Consider the following 24,712-nt stretch of genomic DNA (forward strand, 5'->3'; position numbering starts at 1 on the left):
GGGCGGCCTGCCGCAGCAGCAGCCCGGCACCGCCGAGTCCGACGGGGAGGGGCCGCCCCGGGTGGACTTCGTGGACAACACCATAAAAAGCCTCGATGAGAAACTGCGCAATTTGCTTTACCAGGAGTACGTTCCTACTTCCTCTGCCTCGGCGGGGACTCCCGACACCTCTGTCCCACTAGAACAGGGCGACGCTGAATTTAGCTTGCCACCTTTTCCCGAAGACCGGGTTCCCGCATCGGCGTCGGATGTGAGAGAACAGGAGAGAGGCCAGGAGGCGAAAGCTGCTGCCGAGGCCCAGTCGGTGCCGCTCGCCCCACCCGAGGTCTCGCCCTACCCAGCACCGGTTAGTCCAGCGACGGCTCTGCCCTTCATACCCCCAAATCCGGCTGTTAAGCACAGCTCCGAAGCAGAGCTCAGACCCGACGAGCCTGTGGTAGGACACGTATAGATTTCTTGCTTCAATGAACATCGTTATGTTTCTGCTCCTGGGTATATTGCCTTTTGGCTGTTGACTGCTTTCCAGCGAGAAGGTCCTCCTAAAATTTTACTGTCAGATGCGTTCTGACTCCTTTTACGTAAATGCTTGTTAGTGAAAGCCAAACTTTTCCTTCGGGTTTAAAAGTGGTATATCATCTTAATTCATTCTCCTCCTCTTGTGTCCTGTTTCTAAAGCAGGCAGAAACATGATGATTTTTTTGTAGTTTACAAATGTAAAACACAAGGGGTATAGTCATTCAAGTTCTGATGAAGACAGTCATGCTTCAATAGGAAAGTTGTTGGTTTGGTTTTTTTAATATAAATTAATGTCAGTGATTATAATGCCCGCCTTCCAAGTCAGTCTGAATGAAATAAACACTTCAGGAGCCTTTGCTTTGTTCAAGTGCTGCAGCTAAGGGAAGACACTCCATGGGTAGAAGCTTGCTCTGCTTCCAGTAATGATTTCTTTTGTCTTCTCCTGAACTTGGCAGAGCAAGACTTCACTGGGAAGCATCTAAGGAAAGCTGGAGCAGGTGGTCTGGGTCATTATTTACTCGGTGTCTCGACTGTGCACCTGTGTTGCATTCTTTCAGATAAAATCCTGAGTTTATGAAATTCAACAGATTTGCAGCCCTTTCTGCTAGAAGATCAGTGCTACTTGAAAAGTAGCATTTCTGGAGATGATTACATCCCCACTAGCAAAGAGGAGGCTGTTCCGTGTAGTGCCAGCTGGATGAACTGTATCAACTGCTTGAAAGATGCTGTATGTTACAGGAGAGACAGCTGCGCTTGAGTAATGCTTTAAAGCATATTGTTTATAATGATAAATTACTTTCTACAGCAGATAAAATTCTCTCTCTATGAAAGGTGTTAGGTCTCGCCAGTAGTTTGAATTTGTCCTATTAAAATCTGTGCCAATAAGAAAAGAGACACATAGAATTTCTGAAGACAGACATACAGAGGAATAATGTACGGTCTGGCTGGAGAAACAAACCAGAGCAAAACCCAAACTGATATATATAATTCAGTGCCTGTTTTTCAGTAACTTAGGCTGCAGTTTCCTCTGTGACACTGCCACTGTTTTTTCTTCCAAAGGTGAAAAAAAAATGTAGGAGTTGAAGGAAAAGCTAGAAGGCCGCCTCCACAGACACTATAAAATAGTTTAATATTCCACAATAGCGAGAGGGAGAGAGAGGGAAGGAGAACGCATTGCCTTTCTGCTTTGTGCGTGAGACTGAACTTCTTTTTCTTTTTTCTTTTTACCAAAAGTTTGAAAAGTCGGAGGTCACCGGCATCAGTGCTCATTCCTCAGAAGCAAGAGGTGGGTCAGCAAGCAGAAAAGGTAATGCTCCTTTCAGTGATGAATGGCAATGATGCATCTGTACTAGTATGTGGTCCTCTTCTCTGGTGTCCCCTTGCTGCTCATCATTCTGGTTAACTGCAGAGCACTGCCCAGCACAAGGCATTGCCAATCCTATTTGTAATATAACTAATATTAAACATCTCAGTTCTGTCAAGCTTCCTGGAAAGAAACTGCCTCACAGGCATATTTTTTTTAAACCATAAATATATAATACATGTCTGTGGTACAGGTATAGAGTATTCACATGGAAGGCTACATTCCCAATAATAAATTTCCAGTGCCCTTAAAAAGTCCAAACAGAAAGTCCATTGGATTTTCGGGGTTTCATAAAAACATGTTGACAAGAATAACATGATTGAGGGTAGCCCCTGGGGGGAAGCCGGTAAGATTTTCAAGAAAGTCCCACAGAGAACTAGTAAAGAGTACTTTTCTTTCAGTACTTGTAGATAAAACAGCACTTCCTATAATAACGTAGTAGGAGCCATAGTAAGAAACTGGGTATTTATTATGCTCCATTTACCTGTCTTGCAAGTCATGGGAAGTTTTAAGGGCTGAGGAACCCAAAACTGCTCCTGCTCTCCTGGGTGGGGTTGGGGAGGGCTTATAATATATATTTTTTTGCGATTGTTGTGGCAAAGCTGGCTACTGGGTTTGTGCGACAACGTAGATCAATCTTGTCCTGGTGGACATAGATCGTCCACTGTTTTTAGGTCAGTGTGAGAGGGGAAAGCTTTCGGTTGCCTGCATTCATCTGTCTCGCTACGGACAAAGAAGAGAGTGTGCAAGTGGAATGTAGCACTCTGTAGTAAAATTAATGTATCTTAGATACCATCAAGCAGTGATGTATTTCACCATTTCAGAACTATGAAGTGACAGATTTTTGCCTTATGTTCACTCTGTGCAATGTGCCATAAGAAAGCAGCTTTCTGAAAAGCTTGCCTTTGTTGGTTTAACTTCAAAACCAGTGTCCAGGTCATGAAATAATAGCGTCTTGATTACTGCCACTGATATTTTGCTTCTTGCGTGCTTCTGTTGTCTGAGAGGCTGTCTTTTGAGCTTGTAATTTCCACTTTCAGCAATGTGCATTTAACTTCATTTCAGGCACTTTTAATTGTTGGTGTCGGTGTCTGTCAAATGAAAGGTGTGAAATACCAGTCCACCTGTGGTCAGCTGCAGCATTTTGTATGCACACATAGCCAAGTGCAATTACTTTTTCGAGACATCAAGAACACCTTCCAATGTACCATGCAGATTTCATTCTTCTTCGGGTTTTCTACTTAAAAATTTTCAACTGACTAATGAAATTCTACACTCCTATTATTATTTGAATTCGCCAGATCAGTAGATTGAAGAGAGTGCCTACCCGCAGATATTTTATATTGTCCTCGATATTGCCTCCTGCATTATAGATCCTGTATTACAGAGATTGGCTATTTAAATTATTCTTCAGTGCTACACTTTTTCACACTTCAGTTTATCACAATAAACATGTTGTCTTTTATTATACTAAAGCATTCCAGACATGAATTTATATTTTTTTTTCCCAACTTGTAAAACAGGTTCAGCTGCAAGCATCACTTCAGCTCCTGCTGCTACAACAAAAGGCCTCCTTCAGGTAACCAGAAACTAGGAGCAGTTTTATGCTTGATTGTTACAGTTACTTTCAAAATTAATCTCCATTATTTTCTCCAGGTTGCACCTACACCATCAAGCATAACTAAACAGATGGAAACTTCTAAAAGGAGCGAGAAGGCAAAGACTATGACTTCGTCTGCACACACAGATAATGTAACACAGATATCTACAGCAGATGGGGTGATAAATAACCTTCAAAGGGATGACTCTCTAGACTCTGGTTCCTATGGAAAACAGGCTGAAACTCATGATAGCGGTACACCAGCCAAAACTATTGGCAGGTTTTCAGTAATCAGCACGCAAGACGAATTAACTTTAACAGCGCCGCACTGCTTACGGTTCTCGGCACCCCCAGATGTCTATTTGGATGAGCTACCTTCCAGCCCTGATCTGAAGACAGCTGTCCGACGGGTGCAGACAGCCTCTTCTGTTGATGTCCTCTGTGACCAGGGTTCGAGTGATTCTGCTGATGAGCCTTTCCATCGTCAGACGGCTGCTGCTGCCCAACTGTCCCCCCCAAGCAGTAGTGCAGCCACTGACTTAATTAAAAAAGCAGCTGCTTTTCTGCAAAGATCTGGCAAAGCTAGCTCGCCAGGCCTTGATTCACCTAATGGGCAAGGAACAAAAATTCCTACCATCAACATAACATCTTTCCACTCGCAGTCATCATACATGAGCAGCGACAACGACTCGGAATTTGAAGACGCAGATATGAAGAAAGAATTGCAGAACCTGAGAGAAAAGTATGTTGTGTTTGCAAACAATGCTAGGGAAGCTTGTGTTAAGATACCTGGGCAGCATCTCTGCATATCATCCTGTGCAAATATGTGGTTTTCATAGCTGTGATGAGTAAACTGGTTCTGGGCAAATTAGGCATTGCTAGGACCTTCCCCCAAATGTCACACTGCATCCTTTTATGCATCCCTTTATTTGTCAATTCCATTTAGAAGAATAATTCAATAATAACTTTTTTAAACCCCCAAATATTTCTGCTGCAATATCCAGTTTCCTTACTGAAAAGCTATGATGATATGTAGCAAAAAATAGAACTTGTAATGGATGTGATAGTAGGTTCCCACGTGGACGCTATTTGAGGTGACATAAAACAATCTGGATGCCTGCGTAGACAGCTGCTGTAGTGTTCTCTTTGTGCCCTCTCTGCAAGGGTGATTTAGACTATCAGATCTACAGACTCATCACTATTCCCATACTTGCTTTTACAGTAGATAACCTAGTATCTATTAGGCAGGTAAGACCCTCGCTTCGCCTCCCATCGGATCTCTCATTAAGTCATTGGTCCAGTCTCAGTGGGAGGCTGGGTGAGCCTGGCAGGAGTCTGTCGTGCTGCCAGTCCTGAGAGCTAGCTTCTTTAAATTTGAATGTTTTCTCTCCTGGTGGATGAAGGGTAAAAACTAGCATTAGATGCTAGTTTAACCAGAATCTTAAACTTTATTTTAAGGTATAATGGTTTTATTGAATACAGATGGTGCACCTTTTTAAAACAGAACTACAGTAATACAAAACCTTTAAACTGACTTTGTGGCATCATGAAGTCTGCATTATAAATAAGGTAATGATTCATGTGCTAATGGCATTTTTATGGGAAACACTTTTGGTTTTCTTCATGTTGAACTTCTTCAAACTGATGTACATGCCTTGAGACTTAACTTTTTTGAAGCAACTGGTTTAAAGAGAGAAATTCTGGAATAGTTTGGAGTTCCTGTCAGATCTCATGTCAAAATCAGTTGATTTTACTGAGGATGTTGAAAATCTTTTTAGCTGTCCAGGGTTCTGTCTTATAAACAAATATTTGAGAAGTCAGTCACCACTTTTGCCACGTAGATTGTTATAATTTCACATACTTTTGGATGAGCAGTTAATTGTTTTATAATCAAAGACTGTTTTGTTTCTTTTTTTTATAACTAATTATGCTGTCAAGATGTGATGCTATATCAAATACATCACTAGCAGGGTTTGGTTTTTTTTTATGTTTAGGCATATGAAAGAAATTGCTGAACTTCAGACTCAGCAGAAGAATGAGATAGAGGCACTGTATATTCGGTTAGGGAAACCCCTTCCTCCCAACTTGGGGTTCCTTCACTCAGCCCCACCAAGCAGCCGTCGCCGAAGAACCAGCAAAAATAAATTGAAAGGTGGAAAACTATTAAACCCTCTGGTCCAGCAGCTCAGGAGTGGAACATCAAGCACAAGTAGGTACACTAGGTTGCTTTCTATATGCACGTTGTTTGTGTTGGTTGTGGTTCTACTGTGTAATTGCATGAACTGCAGGAAAGGCACTGAATTTTTATTGGTTTTAATACTATAACTCAAGTTTGCATACTGCAAACTGTTTCTGAAGTGAGCTTCCTTTGGGACAGGCTTATTACAGCCGCCCAGTGCTGAACCATACATACCTTCTCTGTATTGGTTACAATGCTTGGCAGAGAAACAATACTCCACTTTAATTTGGAATACAGCCTGGTTACATTTTCTCTTCCCTTCTCCAAATGCAATTTATTGATGTTTGTATTCAATTCTTAGGTGCTGTTATCCTCTATTGATTATGTGCTGTATCTTGTTGTTGTTTATTTTTTCCTACAAGATGCCGTATAGATAAGATCGGATTGCATTTGCTCCCTCAAAGGGCGGGAGGTAAAAACAGTTACCAAACTGTGATAGATGCTTTGACCACCTAAAGTAGCTTGAGATTTTTCAAACAGTAGTACAGTCTTGAGTCATTATCTCTTTGGAAAGTATGAAGATATAATTCAACTGGGAAATGTTGATATACCCCAGTACCTATTTCTTCAACAAAATGTAGAATAGAATATGAATCATTTTTCTTCAACTCGGTTCATGCTGCTATTTAGAGGAGCAGCAGCACTTCCAGCATTAGCCCTGTATTTCAAACCTGGTAGCTCTTGTTTTCAAAGTCACTGCTTCACAGGTCCACTTCGAATTTCATTGCATCAATCTTAATTGTAGACAGAGTGTTTTGGAGGTTTTTGCTTTTAATTAAGGATTTCAACTGAGATAGGAAAAAGAAAGACATTCAGAGGCAAGATATTCTGTGATCCATGTTGAATCTCAGTATTCTTGCCTACAAGAACTGAAGCGATGTTCAATGCTGTATACCTCTTTAGCTGCTGCTTGGCTGACATGCATGGGGTTTACTTCCTTCCCTTGTGATGAGATACTCTGAATGCCTGTTATCCTTGTTCCATTCATTTTCCAGTTTGTTCTTGGGTTCTCTCTAGCCATTTTTCCCCTCTGTCTATTCACAAAACCCATGTCTGTCTCCATTCATGGATCTTGGCTCATATCAGTGTGCTACCCCAGCCCAAAGAATTACAGCTTATTTCTGCATAAAATGTCCCAATTCTCCTTTTTTTTTTTTTTCTTTTTTCTCCTTGTTACCTTCAGTTAGAGAACAGAAATCTGCTCAGTCAGACTGCTACTTTGGTGCATGCTTTCCTTCATGCATTTCTTCTGTGTTATTTTCCAGTTTTTTGAGGCACTGTGTAAAGTTTGCATTATCTTTGAGAATCTGTATTCATGCCTGAGTCTTCTCATCCTTGACTATGTAGATTCCTCATTTTTTGGCCTTCCTAGGTCCTTTCTCAGGGATCAAGGGCAGGCAGTTTCTAATACAGTTACTGATGTAATTGTCATTTCCACTGTTAGATGCTTTTGCTGATGAATCCATGTAACAAATGATTACAAAGGTATTCTGGTGGTAAAGCCTCTTTACCCCAGGATATCCATGTAGATAGATAGATAAAATAATAAGTTCCTCATGTCTTTGCAGCAACTTTTTATTTCTCTCCATTTGCTTGCTTTCACCTTTCATGTTTGAGAGCAAACCTACATGCGCTGCTCAGCCGTTCTGTGCATTCATCCTCCTACACAGGCACTTCTGCAGCTCTCACTTTATTTCAGCAGTGCTCCTTGTGAGGTCCTGACTCCAGCCTTTCTGAAAAATGCAGAAAAGAAACTGTAAAAATCAAACCCACTCCATAAACTTCTAGGAGAAACTGGATCAGCAATAGTATGTGTAGATTGTTTTCTGGTGCAGGCTACCTGTAAAGTCTGCGCCTCATACAGTACTTCAGAATTGTAAACCGCTGTTCCTCTTGGTGGCAAAGTAACGATTATTTTTAGGTGCTGACTTTTATGCAGTGGTTTCCTAGCATTTGCCATTGCTTGTATTTTGTTTGTTTGCTCTTTCAGGTAATCTTTCAGACTCTAAAGACTCACCCCACAAAGAAACAACTAAAACTCAGCCTGGATCTCCCGAAGCAGCAGCGGTAACTTCCCCTGCATCAGCCACCTTCGGGAAGGCTGTTCAGACACAGCAGCCGTGCTCTGTCAAAGCCTCTTTGTCTTCTGACATCTGCTCCGGCTTAGGCCCCGAAGGAGGTGACGTGAACGCAAGCTCTGGCCAAGGTGATTTTTTCATACCAGCTCTTCGGCATGTCTTCCAGCACATGCTAAAATTAGTTCGCTTCCCTTATGCTTGAACATTTTAGGAGTGGATTTCACTTCTAGTGATATGGGAACATAAACCTTTGACAATCTAAATTACTGGCTTATCTTTAAAAAGATCGTTGCAGTATTGTCAGAAGAACAAAAGTAAAGCGTCTTACCAAGTGTTAAGACTCAACGCTCAAGAGGGCATGCTAATTTTTAGGAAGGAAATACCTTTGATTTTTGCCAGCAGTGGCTTTATACTGACACCTTTTCTGGAGTCTGCCTTACAGATTTCTGAGAAAAAAAGAAAGGAAAACTAAAAAGATATAGAAGGGTAGGAGATTGTTTCCTTTGGTTCATGTGGGGCTTTCTTTTTTTAGCCCCTTGATACTGGTAGACCCGGAGTTCCTCGTTATAAACTACCAAACCATCTTGGTCATGAGGTGAAAAAAAAAAAAGAAAAAAGGAAAAAAAAAAAAAGGCAAACCAAAACCAGAGAACTAAGTTATGTTTCCTTTATCTAAGGGGTTAGCTTTGTGCATGATTTTGGAGTCCCAGCTAAATGACTGTAGATTGGCTGTGTTCCCCAGTCCCGACCTCTGATACTTCTGTGTATTGCACACCTCCGTAGGCTTTGACTGATCTTGTTGCCATGCATATTGGAAGTTATAATGATGATTAAAATACCTTCCTCTCATTGCACATCCTGCCAAACTAATCTACAAAATATCTATCTGTTCTCTTCTGCTGTTATTGCATCCTTTGTGTATGGTCAATTAACTTACTCCTCTTTGGCAAAGTTAAAATGGAGATGTGGATGTTTAACTAACAAAGCTGATTTGACTGATGGTATAGGACATCTGATCACAGCTACTTGTACTTTATAAGTGTCTTTGTTTTCTTCCCTTTATATTCATTTGCAGGCTGGACGGTTTTCCACCAAACGTCTGAGAGAGTGACCTATAAATCTAGTAGCAAACCTCGTACCAGATTCCTCAGTGGACCTGTGTCTTTGTCCATCTGTTTGTATTTGTTCTTTTGTATTTTATCACAGTCCATCTTTCTTTTACCCCTTTTTCCAATTCCATGTTTTATATCTCTAATATGTTTGGCAGGATGCCCCTTTTTCTGACCCATCTTTTCTTTCTTTTTATCTTTCTTTTAAGTAATCATCATGAACACACCTTATTTATATTAATTTTTCATATGAAAGCTTTTTTTGCACTGCTTTTGGCTCGTGCCTGGGCACCAAAAGCATGTGTGGAAGATCTCATCATTTATTATTATAGCCTTATGGTAAATTTTACCCTGGACTTATCAAAGCTTTTGTACGTTATGTGATTTATGTTGAAGTAATTTTATTTGCAATGTGGCAAATATACATGTCTGCTGTCCCGGTTCCAGCGACAACAAAAAGAAATCCATCCTGTAGACGAATGGTCTCTTTCACACATGTTTGGACTATGAAGACATGCATGTAGCAAGCTGATACAATACTAGAAGGTCACTGAAGGGTATAACTTCCATACAAGGGCTGTATTAACACAATATACAGTACTGTTTATATCCACTCTGTTTTCTTTAATTTTTTTTCCCCGCTCTTTGCATGTGGAAATGCTGAGACAATAGTGCTCCAGCTAGTTCTTTCAAAACCTGTTTTCTAGGTGGGCTTTTCCCCATGCATTCACTTTAATTACTTTAAGTGAGCAGTTTTTTATATACTCGTAAGCAGCAGAAAGAACTGGTTACTCCAAGGGAGAGTACCATCAACTTTTTTTGTGTAAGCTGATCTGGCTGAAGCACTTTACTCAGTTTATTTTCTTATGACCTTATGTGACCTCAGAGATGAAGTCAATTAGCAGTTCATCAAAGCATAAATAAGTAAAAACCAATATCAGATTTTCAGATGATACTTTGAAATGGATTGCTAGGATCCAGTATTTTTTGTTTCAAATAATTGTGCACCTGCTATTTGTACCCTGTTTGTATGACTTCTAAAGTAATTGGCAATTCAACCAAATGATATCAAGCTATTTAATTAAAAAATTAAGACCTTTTTACCCAATCATATATGCTGCTTTTTAGGCAAACAGATTTTGCTTGTACAATAAAGATATGTTGTGCTGAACAGGTACTATAGGCCACTTACATATAACATTAGAAAGGCTAATAATGTTCTTGAGAAAATGTTTGGTTAACTAACTGTTCATTTGCATTAATATCAGATCTCCCATTGGAGTTCTACATTGCTCATCATTATCCAAGTGGTACAGATCAAAGGCACAAGACCACTCAAATACACTCCTCCTGATTTTATGAATAAACAATATTTTAAGAAAATAATCTTGATTTTTTTTGTTTGAGGTCCCTAAAAGCCCAAGCGCTCAGGTTCTTGAAAACTGATGTTTACTGCTCGGCATACTGAATTTATTATCGTGTGAGTTTTTAACGACTACTGAAGTCGTGAGACAATTTTGCATTCAGGGATTTTTTATGAGAACCTGAGGGGAATTCTCAGTTCACAGATTTTCCCATTTGGTATTATAACGGACACAGTAGTTTCTTCCTCTGCACATGTAATTCCCAGAAGTCGTTCCATTAATCTTTCACAGAATTACTATTCAGTAGGATGCAAAAAGACTGGGAGATGGCAATTAAAAACCAGCATATTAAAAACGTTTGGGTGCATGGATATTGTGAATGAAACCAAGGGAATATGTAAATCCTTCAAATCGTGAAGTTTCCCGATGCTTAAATAACTCGGCACGACTAATTGCTTTCTGTTCTCAGCCCATATGCTCTCTTCTCGGTTTCTTCTGGGCGAAGCGTTTGGAGAGGAGGTTCGCACTCCCCCATTTCTGAGTCATACGAGGAGATGGACTGAGTTTCAGGCACTTAACCCTGACACATCCGTCCAAAGTCACCGCTGCTCAGGGAGCGCAGCTTAGTTTCAAATGCTGCCTGTCACTTGAGTTGCTAGACAGTTTTCCGCAGTGGAATTACTGGTAGGTTTTGATGGGGGTAGGAGGTTATTTTAGCCGATTTTCCCAGTGAGTCCGGGGGGTCGGTAGGGTGTATGTGAAGGAACGCAGATGGGCCTGCGTGCAGCCCCATCGTTCCCCACGGGCGGCTGGGGCTGGGACTGCTGCGGGAAGGACAGCCGGCCGGTGGTTCCATCAGGCCGGCGTCCAGAGCCGCCGTGACCGTGGCCCTCAGGAAGAACAGCGCTAGACGATGCTGCCGCTGGGAACGCCAGCTAGCTCGTGCTCCTTCCCTCGGGAAGGGACGTAGGTTGGCCCGGCGCGCAGGCAGAGCCGAGCGCTCGGACTAGGCGCGGAGCGTGGTTGCGCCTTCGCCGCGCCGGAGGCGGGGGAGCGAGCCTTGGAGAGGGGCCGTGAGCGAGGGCCGGCGGACGCGGCTGGGACGCGGCTGGCCGGGGCCGGCAGCGCGGTGCCGCGTCTGGGCGGTTCCGCACGTCGAGGTTTCCCTGGGATTTTTTTGTTTGTTTGAGAGCCGTTGGGATAAGTTGCGCTGGATTTTCAGAAACGCTCTGAATCTAGGTGTTTGATTAAGGAAAACCAGCCCTCTGGGGAGCCTTGGATGTTCCAGCATGAGGCCTGTACTGTGTTAGCAGACGAATTAGCAGCACGCTTTTATAAAGAAACGTTCAGATGCATGAAAGATAGTTTTACAAATATCTTGCCCTGATTACAAGATCCATCAGACTTGGAACACTTTCACAGTGTTCTCCAAGAATTGCATTTTGATCTGTTCCCACACCCAATGTTGACTTTTCCTTTGTACTTTCCATGGAATAAAATATTTTTGATGGGCTTCAGCATAATTTTAGCCCGAGCTTCTTCCCTGGGTTAAATTGCAAGGGCATCTTAGGGAAGAGTGCACTGATTGTGAATTGGAATTTTCAAAAGCTCCAGTTGGCTTAGACTTGTAATCCTCTGTAAAGCAATTTTTGTCAAGTCTGTAGTAATTAATATATTGTATGTGTATATGCAGTTATGGAAATGGTCTAACAATTTATTGCCATTTCAATTTTATTTTAGCTTTCAAGCTTTTTGGCAGCTGTTAGAGTGCAAATATGGGACAGTGAATTTTTTTCTGTCCTGTATGATATAATAGCTACTTAATTTCTCAGATAAGAAATCTGGAATTGGAGGTAAAACACTCTGCTGAACTTTTGCAGTCTTAGATTAAGTCTTAATTATGATTTATCTCCTTAACTTTACAGCTATTAAACACCTTGATTTTAGAAGTAATACAATTAAGCTGGTGAATTCGCTTTACCGAGTGCATTTTTAATTGAATTTGAATTTAAAACCAATCACAGCTGATGATTGTCAGTCCCTGCTTCAGGCAACATCACCACTTAGATAATGTTTCTCATCTCCCAAGCAACATGCTGGAGTGATACGGTTTGGAAGAAATAGCTCTCTTTTTGGTGATTGAGTCTCCTGTAATATTTTCCTTAATGTTGGCTCTACTCATGCGGGTATTTTGTGAATCTGTCTAGTATCACCGTTCTCTGTCGCTTCCCCACACATATGGGGGCCCCAGGTTTGATTTGGCACCTGAGGTGCATATAAACTTGTGACTCGGTTTTCAGGAAGCGAAGGGGTTGGTGATTAAACTTCTTTACATGCATTTGAGCACGTACTGTAGTCAGCTGCCTGCTTTTATTTTTTGCAGGCAGTTGCTTTTCATTTGCATACATATTGTGCTAAATACTACCTATTACTACATGCAGAAATGCTGCAGAATAGTCAAGAAAATAGCATTCTAGTATTACTGCCACTGATGTTTCCGTAATGGGAGTTGCTAGCTAACTTTGAGATAGGCAAGGTAAGGTATATCTGAGGGAAAAGAGGGGAAAAATTTAAAAAATGCAACGCAGATTGTTGAGTTGTGAATGTGACTTGTATTTGTTATCTAGGCTTTGAGATGAGAAACTACACTTGGTCATGCTTGCATAAGACATTACTGTAGTCATGTCCTTCTGATTTTCCTGGAATAGAAACCTCATTAAACTATATGAAATAATAAGAAAATCTTTCAAAGCAATCCTTCTGTTCCTTGTCATGCCACCCATATCAAAGCACAAACATGTCTTCTCCCTTTTTTTCCTCCCTCTTTACTTTCTCTTCCTCAGTCTCTGACTGATGTCTCTCCTTTCTCCTTTGAAGACTCATTCAGAGCCTATGTCAACCTGGACCTGCAATCTCCGAGTTTAAAGCTGCATTTCCGGCACAGTAACATAAAATATCTACGCTGGTTGGCTGTAGAGAAAAAGTGCATCCATCCTGTATCTTGCTTTTTGCCCCACTCTCTGATTTTGCTCATGTTTTCAAGTGCTTCTTCACAATAAACTTGCCATGCCCCATGTCAGATACTCATCTCCTCACCTACCATAACAATATTCTTCTTACCAAGTCCAAAATACCTTTCAGGAAATTTGGCACTCAAATAGAAACAGTGCTTATGTCTGGCAAGATCTGACAGTCAAGTAGGGTTCTCGGTACACTTCTGGCACTCTATCTATCCAACAGAATATGTAAAATCATGATGAAGGATGTAATGAGATAATAATGAAAAAAACACATAGTTTGGTTAAATGAAAACTCAGCTACTCTGCTGGATTATTTTTCTGCACTTGGACAAGGCATAAGGGAAACTCATTCAGGGTTACTTTCAATTGAAGTTCAGAATCTCACATTTAGACACAAATCCTACTGATAAAGTATTTGGAAACAATTGGCCTCAGACCTGCAGAACAATGTATCTTTTTGGACTTGTAAAACAGGACTTGTAGGTTTGTTTTACAGTTTGTCTTTGCAGCCAGACTAGCTTGACTTGTTCCTGAAAGCATTTTTGGCCTCCTATCACAAACTGAATTGACATCATTTCCTGCATAAATAGAGTAGGAATCAAAACCTCCTATTAGGAAGCCAAGGCAATTTGAAAAAAAACCAAAAAAACAAAAAACCAAAAAAAAAAACCCAAACAAAAAAAAAAACCCCAAACAACACCAAAAATAAAATCCCAACACCCAAACAAAACCCCCCAAAAACCAAACAAATGCATCTTTAATTCATGGGACCTTGCTTTTGGCATGCTATTGTACTTCTCAAAGCTTCTGAATGGCTGCACATTAAGAAAGGTTTGAGCTGTCCAGTTATTTAGACTTCCTTTACTCACCTGAACTGCTGACTTTGTCTGTCCTTTCTTGCATAATAACTACTTTTTGATTGCTTAAAAGTACAGAAGCTTGTCCGTCAGATTTGTTGTGTTTAGTCTTACCTAATTCTGTATGTCTTGTATTGTTTTACCTTGTAGGGTCCACCTTGAAACGACTATGTCTAGGCAAAGATCACAGTAGTAGTAACTATCCCATTTTTGTTTCTCAGTATTTCCTTCATGGCATGGGATGTTTTTTGCTTTTTTTTTTTAATTGTTTTTTACTAAAAGCTAGTTGTTTAATAAATAGAGCTGATGCACTTATACTGATATGAAATTAGACTATAAATTGTGATACTTTCATAATAATGCATGTGCTGTGATGTCTTGGGAACCACGCATGCTGCAAGACAGTTGTGGTATTCTTTGTGTGTGAGACTGTGCACGCATGCAGCAAGAAAACTGGATTCAGTGTTTGTCTTTCTGAAATACACACCTTTATATGACTGCAGTTCTCTGCTGGAGGAATTTATAGCTTAAAACTATCTTGTTCCTGTTGAGCTGCATGAAATATTAATCACTAATTGAAGAGCTTTCCTGTCAAAATACTTATTTTTCTCACTGGTCCCTTTCCCCAAGCAAAGGAAAAGGAAATGAGCAGTATTCACTTAGAAGTTATGTTGCAGGTTGAATGCATGATCATTTAAAGGTTATTAATGTATTTTATATAACCATAGGACTAAATAGTTTACTCGGTTTCATTGGCTGGTAACTGATTAACAGAAAAAAGAAGACTGAATGTTCATGTCTGCTTAATATAGTGATTTTACTACAGTTCTATGAACTTTTTGCTTGGAGAGATGGTCTTTATTTCAAGTCTTTAGCTATATCAAATATGTTAGTTGAAAAGTTACTTTATATTTTCTGCGTAGGTCAAATTTAAGCACCTTTGGCTGCTGTTCCTTGCTGGTCTTGCTGTGTCAGACTTGTAGTTACCAACACATAAAAAGGACAGATTTTTTTTTTTTCCCTAGTTCTAGAAATAAGTGAACATATAAAATTAAATCTCTGTCAATACTCTTCCTGTCTGCTTTTATCTATACCAAAAGTTCTGTATCTTTATCTTTGTCTCCAAAACTCACACACCCACTTATGTCCTCCTCTCTCCTCTTTCTTCTGTACATTCATGGTCCTGATGGGGTTTTTTCCACCAAAATATGCAGATGGCAGAGTAAACGGTGCTATCATTGAGAGAGATTGTGGGTTCCCACAGCCTTTGAGGCGTAGTAGCCAACTCTGCTTGTAACCTATATGACAATTATGTTTTTCCAGGAGGACAGTAAACTTATGCAAGTAAAATAAATGATAAATGCATTTTTTAAATGCATGCAGTTTAAGTAAGTAATACATCCTGCCTCCCACTCTCTCATGGTAGTCTCCTCTGACGAGACTTCGTAAGCCTTAAGTTGTCAGTGTTACTGGGACTGCATTTGTTTCTTCTCTCTGAGTCATTAATTTCACCTAGAGAGAAGGTGTGGGCGCAACAGCTAGTGGCTGAGGTAACATAATGTGATAGAAAATATGAACACATTGGACTTGGACCATTTCTTTAAGCAAAGGTGTTCTGTAGGAAGGAGGGGGAGGGTTAACAGTCCGAAAAGCCGCCATTTGAATTGCAGTAGATGAGAAACTGTTTGAGCAGCAAAGTGGTGAAGCAGAGATGCCATCGTCAACTTTCTTTGTGTGTGATTTTCCAGGATCCTCAACAAACAGTCTTGTAACGTGTCCTGAGCCCCTCCCGCAATCAACCCTGCAGGTTCAGGCCAACAACAGTAACAACAAGAAAGGGACGTTCACAGATGATCTTCACAAGCTGGTTGACCAGTGGACAAGCAAAACTGTTGGAGCTGCACAGACAAAACCTTCCTTAAACCAACTGAAGCAGAACCAAAAAAGGCAAGACATGGAGCCAAAGGCTAATCCCATGCAAACGCAGAATGAGACATGTGGAGTAAGTGGCACTCCTTGAAGAACATACCTTTTGCTATGTATCTGAAAGCCTTTGCAGAACTCAGATTTGGAGGAGGACATAAACTAAAGTTGCTTCAGATAGATGCTTCCTATAAATGTCCATCTCTTTTCGTTAAGTACTAAACCAGATTTTTTTTTTTAAATTGTCTTTTCGAATAATCTTGAGGGATATATGGGCTGCAATATATATATATAAAAAATATATATTTTTAAATTGCGAACTGCTTATTAACAGCAATATACAGCAATACTCATACCATTAACCATATGTTGCTCAAGTTTTAACTATTCCTAAAGTTTTCTTCTTTTTTAGGTGTAATATTAATCTTCCTTAGCCAGAACAGTGGCTGCGCTGGTGGCTTGGTGGTAGTGAGCCTTTCTTTTAGTGGAAGTGGAGTGAGTACTGTGCTGAGCTAGGGGACAGCTGGATGTGTTTCTGACCCTTGCTTGTTATACTGGGCATCTTTGAGGCTCTCTGCCTCATGAAAATACCACCTTCAGAAATGCTGTGCAAGTAAACTACAACAAAATGGAAATTGGAAGCACCCCTATTCATCCCCTCTTATTTTCAGTTGCAGGAAAAAACCTGAAATTGCGACGTGCATTCATGTCTGCATTCGGTGCTTGTTTTCATGGCTGAGTGATGGTATGGAGGCAGGCACAAAAACTAATGAAGAATCCCAGTTTACAGTTCTGTCCCACCCTGGTCTGTGTTTCCAGACCTCTTCCTCCTCCTCATGCTCAGATGATTCTTTGAGTAATAATTTTTGCTGGATTTTTTTGGAAGACTGGAAATTGAGCCAAAGTAGAGGAAAATAAATGAATTTTAAAAGCAAATAAATAGTGAAAAGAAAACCGGTGAGGAACTGCTTTGTAATCCCTTAAAAACAAGATAACTGGGTCTGGATAGTAAACCATTGCCTTTTTGGCATGTAGAAGGAGAAAAAAAACCTTGTGTGCAGCAGTTGTAGCTCTGTAGATACTTGTGAGGTGAGATGTGCCAAAGCAGGAGCTGCACTAATGCGTCTGCTTTGGTACCTGTTGGTTTTGGAGTCACTGGGGTCACTGACTTCACAGGGAGAAGCGTTTGTGCAATTTTCTGTCAATTCTTAGTTACCAGAGAGTAAATAATCCTCTTCTGCATAGTGATTGTTTAACCAGTATAAAATCATTCTGGAGTCACACCGACATCTACTTAAGACCCTATTAGTTCTCACAAAATAAGTCAAAGGAGGTGCTAGTAAACACAAATTGAAGATTTCTAGAAAGTGATGGTGAGGGCAGATTTTGTTCTGTTAAGTCACTTCTTACTCTCTTTTGACGTGCTTTTTGCAGCTTGATGTCTTTTCCCCGTGACTCCTGCAGTTCTTTGAAGTATTCCATGGAAGTGTTTTGCCCACTTATAACGCTGGAAAAGAGTGGTTATTTTGCTTATTTAAATCATCCATTAACATCAATTTAGGGTTAATTTTGCCTTCTGCGGTCTTGGTGTCTGTGTTTCAAAGCCTGTGGAGAAGGCAGAGTATCGCTGTGAGAGGAAGAGGGATGTCCCTGTCTCAATACACTGATTTTAGAGGGTTTCTTTCTAGAACATGGCAGTTGTTCCAGGGAATTAACAAGGCTGATTGAAGTCTTTTAGAGATAATTTACCAAGAGCACAGAGCGGTTGGGATTCCCTGCTCTTCATTTCACGTCGTTCCTTGTTGCCTTGAAGAGTGGCAGTCAGTTGGAGCCCTTGCGAGCCCCACGCCAGCTTGCCCTGGGTGGTTTTGTGCATAAAGCCCTCGTAGGGCCACGTGGGCTGCAGAAGAGTTGCGAAGGTAGATGGCAAACATTCTTAGCGTGGTTATTGTTGGGGTATTTTGGCCATGAAGATTGCACAGCATGCCGTAGGTGATAGAAAACAGGGCAGTGGATATGATTTAAAAGACTTTTACAAGGGTTGTTTTGGGGGTTGAGCGTCATTCTGCTGTTTGTACCTGTTGAAATTTACCCTAAAGGGGAAATTGAAGTTGAGGGAGGAAAGGGCTTCATGATGTTGGGAGAAAAATAGGCAAAAGAGGAGGAAGGAAATTGTGCAAAGGGACCCTTAGTCTGGACAGCCAGACAAGTGACCATCAGTCCTTGGAGTGATGAATTACATGGGGAGATGTTATACCTGCACTGAATCACCATTGAGTCCACCTTTTAAAATGGTATTGAAAAGACAAAAAGTACTCAGGAAATCACATAAAGGATGGAAAAAATAGCTTTCTAACAGGGAGCATATAAAGCTCAGGCTGTACTTCTTCAGTCCATCTGTTAACACCATCTTTTCATCGTCTTTTTGATCAGATACAAAAATGCCTTTGCAAGAAAAGAATAAGGAGCACTAAACAGATTTCCAGCCCATCAGAGAAAGTTATAATAAGGTTTTATGTTGGAAATAAAGGCTAGATAAATTGGAAATGTGATTCTTATGCCTTTTGTTTGTTTGTTTGTTTGTTTGACTGGAACACACTAGCGGGAAACTATTAGTGCAGGTTGTCTCATATCTTCAGACCGGGTGTTTTGTTTTAGGAGAAGCTATTGTTGGTCCAGTGCGATGATCGGGAATGAGGGGCAGGAGGCAGGCAGTATTCATACCTTCACTTCTAAATTGTCTCTGGAGGTTATTGGACGGAAAGATGTCTCCTTGAAGGGTTTTTAAACAAGAGTAGGAGTGATGTGAGTTGTCCCATGGCGCTCTCTTGGTTATAGGTCCCCTGGAATTAGTACCGCACAGAGCTCTTATGTGTGACATAGAGGCCACGCAGGCGATGAGCATCCTCCTGGGGTGGAAGTCTAGGGCTTCTGTTATACAAGCTATGACAAAGAAGGCATTAAGCCAAATGGCCCCTTTCTACTCTGTATTTGGGGTTTTTTTCAATCTCTAGGCCAAAGGAAAATTGCAACAAATCCTTATTGGTTAGGGGTAGAGTTATTTTATTTATTTTTTAGTTTATTATTTTCTCTTACTGTCCACCCACTGTTATTAATATGCAGGGTAGTTGTGGGGCCAACTTCAGGTCTTCTCTTTCACCCTGGAAACAGAAGACTAACTTTCCTGAGTTATCTTTTTTCTTCAGGTGCTTCTACCACCATCAGCAAACTGTTTGTTGTGTGAATACAATATATTAGTGGTACCTTTTTTTAACTAAGCGAAGGCTACTCTTTAAGGTTGGAAATCAGCTCAGAAGAGAAATTGGTGGTGTGTTTAGTAAGAGTTAGTAGCTTTATTTTCGTCCTCTTTATCATCAGAGTTGTAGAAAGCAATAAAATAGTTGGGATGCAAAGGAGGACTTTAAATTCTGCTTTGTTTCTGTGGAAGTTACCTGTCAGTTTGGCTGCAAATCCTGGTTGATACATATTAGAAGTTTGTGGGGCAACCTTCAGGCATCCAGTTATGTCACAGGAGCACTGAAATGTTCCTTTTCAAATGTTTTCTTTAGACCTGGAAATACACATAGATTCTCATCACTGGTAATTTGAAATGTAATAGGAGATATTAGGAAGAACTGAAGTCAAACTGCCTGATAATAGTTATTTCTCTCATGCTCATCTGTGTTAAAGACATGATGAAATAATCCTTTTCTACAGGTATTACCACCAGTCAAGGAATACGCTTAGGAACATGAGCTGCCTTGTGTGTAAAGAGTACTGAATGTTGTGTAGTTAAAGGCATTATTTGAAGATGGCTGGGAATAAAGGGCTTACCAAAAATGTTTTCTGTTCTTTATACGGTTATGTAGCTCCACGGGTTTTAAAGAAAAAACTATAACCCCAAAAAAAGCTGTAAGCATGTTTCAAGTCCGTAATAAGGTTGTTTCTGTGAACATGCAGGTCTGTGTCAGTTGGTGACGTGTGCTGCGGTTCAGACACCATCAGTAAGAGCTGCACATCTGTTTGCATTTAGTACATCTTGATTTTAATGAGCTGGCTGCCTGGGAAGCAGGCTTTCTGGAGATAGCCACAGATGCGAATATGGAGCGGAAGGACTATTAACACCTTTTACTGTGTCTTCCGTCTCTGTTGGATTGGAAGAATAATAAAAAATAGGATGTATCTGTGTTTGAAGCTATTCAACACTGCCTTCTTGGTCTGAATGTCAGAGTGGCTTTCCAGGAACCTGGAAGAGCACAAACACAAATCTTCAGTAGCACCTAATAACTTCGGGTTTTCAGCAAACTGGAAAAAGGGGATAAAAAAGATTTATTAGCGTCCTTGCCCTGCTCTTCTTGGCAGCCAGCTCTCACCCTGTCCTGTGATTCAGTTTTGTTTCAATGGTAGTTGGACTATACAGAAGTAAAACAGTAATGCTAATAACGTATCCATCAGAATGCAGCTGGAAGAAAAATAATCTAAATCCTGCATTTTTAGAATGGGTTGTGATAGTTATGATCAGCTTTCACAGCAGAATTACCCAGTTTCATCTGTTCTAATGTAAAAACATAAATACTTATAATGTTTATAAGTCAAACCAACTCTTAGCTATATACTTTCACAGTACTGTAGCTCTGAATATGGCTGATGCGGCACTTCAGAGCTTGCTTGGTAAAGCATGAGAACAAGGTAGAGAATTAAAAGAAGTCCAAAGAACAATTTATTTTTTTTCTTCTGAACTACCAGAGCCTTTGTCCGGTGGGGTTTGTTTCATTTTTACATATGTTTTTGTGCATATTTGTCTTTGTGTATATATTATTCTTGTTTTCTAAATGACTATGTGTGATTATTTGGGGGAACAGGAATAAATGGCAGCAAGGGAAAGACTGGCAGCAGAAGGCAGGCATTTGGGGAAGCAGGAGCCAGAGGTGGCTCTTACCCAGCAGGGACTTGTACAAGCCCTCAGGGCAGAGGTTTATTAGCGCAGGGAGAGTTTGGCAAGTGCAGGAGGGGAGGCAGCGTGAGCGGAGGTACAAAGGCAGCAGGCAGAGATGCCGCCATAGGTGTTCGTTCAGTAAGTATACTGCTTTAATAGGGGAGGCTAATTGAGATGCAAAGGGAAAGAGGAGGGAGGGAATTTCACTTCCTTCCCATGTAATATAGGAAACATATCAGGTTGTCAACCCAGACTCCCTTCCAAAAAAAAAAAAAATCCCTATTAAATATCTCTAGCAGACAGACTTTTTTACATGGTGATGACAGACATAAATTTTGCAGTGCATTTGTTAAATTCATTAAGTTTGAGACTGTGTCTACCTTATCAGCCTGCTAAAGGCCAGGGCAGCTGACTTTACTAGGCTGTAGACAGGCAGCAGAACAAACAGAAGTAAATGAATATTGTAATATTAAAAATGAAGTAATGCCATCCATAGTTGGCTAAGTCCATATAATCAGTTGCATTCCTCATTACTAGTGTTGTAGCATCTAAAATTGAATTAGGAAGGGAAAAGGCCACTTCTGCTTTACACTCCTGCAGGAGAATTAGTGTATTTTAAATAAACCCCAAACACTCCTATATGACTGCAGGCTATGGTTATAAAGATCTTTTGTATTTCAGTGATCTCTAAACATTGGTTGCTTGAGCTGGGTACAGGGGTCTGATATTGTACCACTTGTTTCCAATTCCTAAGATAACTTCAGTATAAAAGAAACAATTCACACCCGTATCTTTAAGCTGTGGGTAGAATACGAAAGCCCAGACGATGCACTGGAAACTGAAGCCTTGTCATCGCTAACATATAGCGTGCTGTAGCTGATGCACATTGTGGAATCAGCAGCTTGTGCCAGAACTGGCACCTTTTGAACAAACCTGCAAAAATGACAAGGTAATAGCTAAGAGGAGAGGTCACCTGGGCAAGCAGGGAGCTACAGGTAACAAACGTGTCCTTTCAGCACAGAATTAGCCAGCTCGTGAGTGACAGGAGAACTTACGGGTTCACAGCTTCACTTGTGAGCTTCAACCCCCTGGCAGCTGTCGGGCTTGTGCGCGGGGTGAAACACCCTGACCGTTGACAAGGCACCCGGCCGTGCCGTGCTGCTCCGGGGCTTCCTTCGGTGGACCTCCATTAAAATACCAGCCTGATTGACTGAAATGCCCAGCTAGTTCTGTTTACAGCTGTGACTTTGATCCCAGTGTAGGTACACACCTTGTCCATCACTGCGTGAATGTCTATCTGCTTCCCCTTGAGTCTTATGACTTGTAGTCTCATGGCTTTCCTATCTCCTTGTGCTGTTTTGAGGACTAGTCCGGTGCACGTTGGTTTTGATGTTTCAGTTGGCATCTACGTGCAGGAAGAAATGGGTTGTTTTGGCCTCCATCGGTGTTGAGTCATCATAGCTGGTTAAAAGATGATGGTTAAAAAATGGCTTTGACCAAGAGACTTCTATCCAGGGGAAGGTGCAAGAGCGAGATGTCTTGTTGCCTCTTAAAGTGTGTGTTTTGCTCCCTTGAAGCATGCGATGAAGGTAGAGGAAGCAACCTTAAATCATTAATGTGCATTTGTCACGACATTAACAAGTTTTAATAAGTGTGTGTAGTGGTTGGTTTTGGAGCATGATGCAGTGTTATTCCGGGTTGCACATACGTAGCCTTAAATACAGCTGCTGCTTTTCTAAGTGATTTAGCTGAGAATGAAATAGTCAAGAAGCATGGATCAGGTAGAAGTAGATTCTCATTTTTTTAAAAAAAGCTTTTTCAAGTTAGAATTTTTAAATAGGACCGCTTGCTAAAATGTCACCTTACATTTTCAATGCTACTGTATAATCTATTGCTCACATTTACATGCATCTGTTGTCATCCACTTACAGTTGTCTAGTTTGGTGGAAACCATTATTTTGAGGATGTTAAAACAAGGGTCTAATAATAGCTTACAGAAGTCTTCAGGTCTTAAAAACAAGCCCTCAGTTCCTCTGTTTATTGTTCTCTGGCTTCTGCTGTTAATTTTGGTGGATTTTTATACATTAATAATGTTAAATTCATTATACCAAAACGGCTATTTCTCTTAGTCTGATGCTCACCATCAGATTCAAGTTTCAGAACTAGAGACAGGGAAGTGAAGAAGGATTTTGAATATTTTGGTATTTTTCTAAAATTTGCTTTGGAGCACAGCACTGCCCCAGAGCAGTAAATCCCAGAATGACGTTGCCATTTTTGTTTTTCATTGAGAAGAAAGACGAAAATCAGAAACTTAAAGTAAGCATACCACACAGTCTTATACATATATTCATTTTTTTGCTGCTGAAATTTCACCTTCAGACCAATTTTATCAATTTAATGTGAAATATCAAATTAATGGGAGGATCCCAGACTTAAATAATACCTTTTTTTCTTATGCCATGAATAGGTGCTGGCTTGGTGGGAACCACGGCCTGGAGTTGTAAATTCTGTGAAATTAAAAATTTAATGAAATGCTGCAAACACCATATGCAGAGGGAGCAGGCAGCGTTTTGGATAACAATTGCTTCCATGGCATTGCGCATGATGGAGCGTATAATTTGGGAAGCTCTGCCATCCCTGTATTTAGGAAGGAGAGCTCTTTCTCTGCCCCTCACATGCAAAAACTGAATAATTGAAGTGGATGTTAATAGAATTTTAGAAAAATAACTGGAATTGGTTCTGGCAGCCCCTGAGGCAGGAGCAGCTCCTGCTGTGTCCTTGCTGGTTGTACCTCGCCTGGTCTCAGCCACCACCTGTGCTGGGTATTTAACCACCGCGGCAAATCTCTTTCTGTTCTTCGCAGCCCTTAGTTCAGTGAGGGCGGATAAAACAACTTCTTAACAGAAATACATGCTGGAGTTTTTAAAACCTGTTCTGCGACTGGCTGTAATAGGAGATTTGGGTTAGTTCTGCGTTTAGTTAATTTGTTTGCTTTTATGCACAAGACCGAGCATAAAAGATACTTAAGTTCCTTGGGACGTTTGAGGTGTTTCATGGCTTTTTGTGGCGTTGAGTTCTCGCTTGTTTGGTGATGCTTCCTGCCTCCTTAAATGGTGAGATTATATTCCGGCAGCTTTCCCCTCCTGCCTGTATCAACCTTTCCTATTGATTTCCAATTTTTTTTTTCTTTAAAAAACAAACAAACAAAAAAAGCCAGAAGCAAAACCCAGGCCCCAAGCTCCGAGGACGCCGTGCCACCCCCGTGCTCCCCACCGGGCTCGCAGGTTCCCGCGCGCGGGGCAGGGATGCCGCGCCGCTGGTGGGAGCAGCGCCAGCAGGGACACGCGTGTCTCAGCACGCCGGCGCTGCCCGCGCCACGTGGGGAAGGAGGAACTTAATAGCGACGCTTTTTGTATTTTTCTTTCTGTAGGTTAATTCGGTAAGAACGGGATCGGGGAAAAAGTGCGTCGTTCCAGCGTCTCGCCCCGTGCCCGCCGCGTTAGCGCCTGGAGTTTCGCCGTCCCTGCCGGTGCCCGTGCCAGGGCCTGCCCTCTCCGGCGCAGTGACGCCTTACGTGATGCCTCTCTGTCAGTACGGAGGAGTTTTCCCGACGCCCGTTTACGGAGTGCGGTGGCCGGGGCCGGCCACGCAGCCGGGCCTTGTCGGAGGCGCAGGCGTCGCGCGGTTCTCGCCTCTGGGCGGAACCT

General features: G+C 41.2%; 1 protein-coding gene across 1 annotated transcript in view; it reads left to right on the forward strand.

The window, feature by feature from the left end:
- WNK2 (WNK lysine deficient protein kinase 2) overlaps positions 1–24,712 on the forward strand; it is a 109,217-nt gene that overhangs the window by 83,269 nt on the left and 1,236 nt on the right. The window contains 10 exon segments of the mRNA XM_010584467.1: positions 17–346; positions 1,750–1,822; positions 3,403–3,458; positions 3,536–4,221; positions 5,474–5,688; positions 7,709–7,924; positions 8,872–8,970; positions 14,297–14,341; positions 15,895–16,148; positions 24,436–24,548. Of these exon segments, the coding sequence (XP_010582769.1) occupies positions 17–346; positions 1,750–1,822; positions 3,403–3,458; positions 3,536–4,221; positions 5,474–5,688; positions 7,709–7,924; positions 8,872–8,970; positions 14,297–14,341; positions 15,895–16,148; positions 24,436–24,548 (2,087 nt within the window).

This window comes from Haliaeetus leucocephalus, unplaced genomic scaffold (assembly GCF_000737465.1).
Source record: "Haliaeetus leucocephalus isolate CR32 unplaced genomic scaffold, Haliaeetus_leucocephalus-4.0 Scaffold984, whole genome shotgun sequence".
Classification (NCBI taxonomy): domain Eukaryota; kingdom Metazoa; phylum Chordata; class Aves; order Accipitriformes; family Accipitridae; genus Haliaeetus; species Haliaeetus leucocephalus.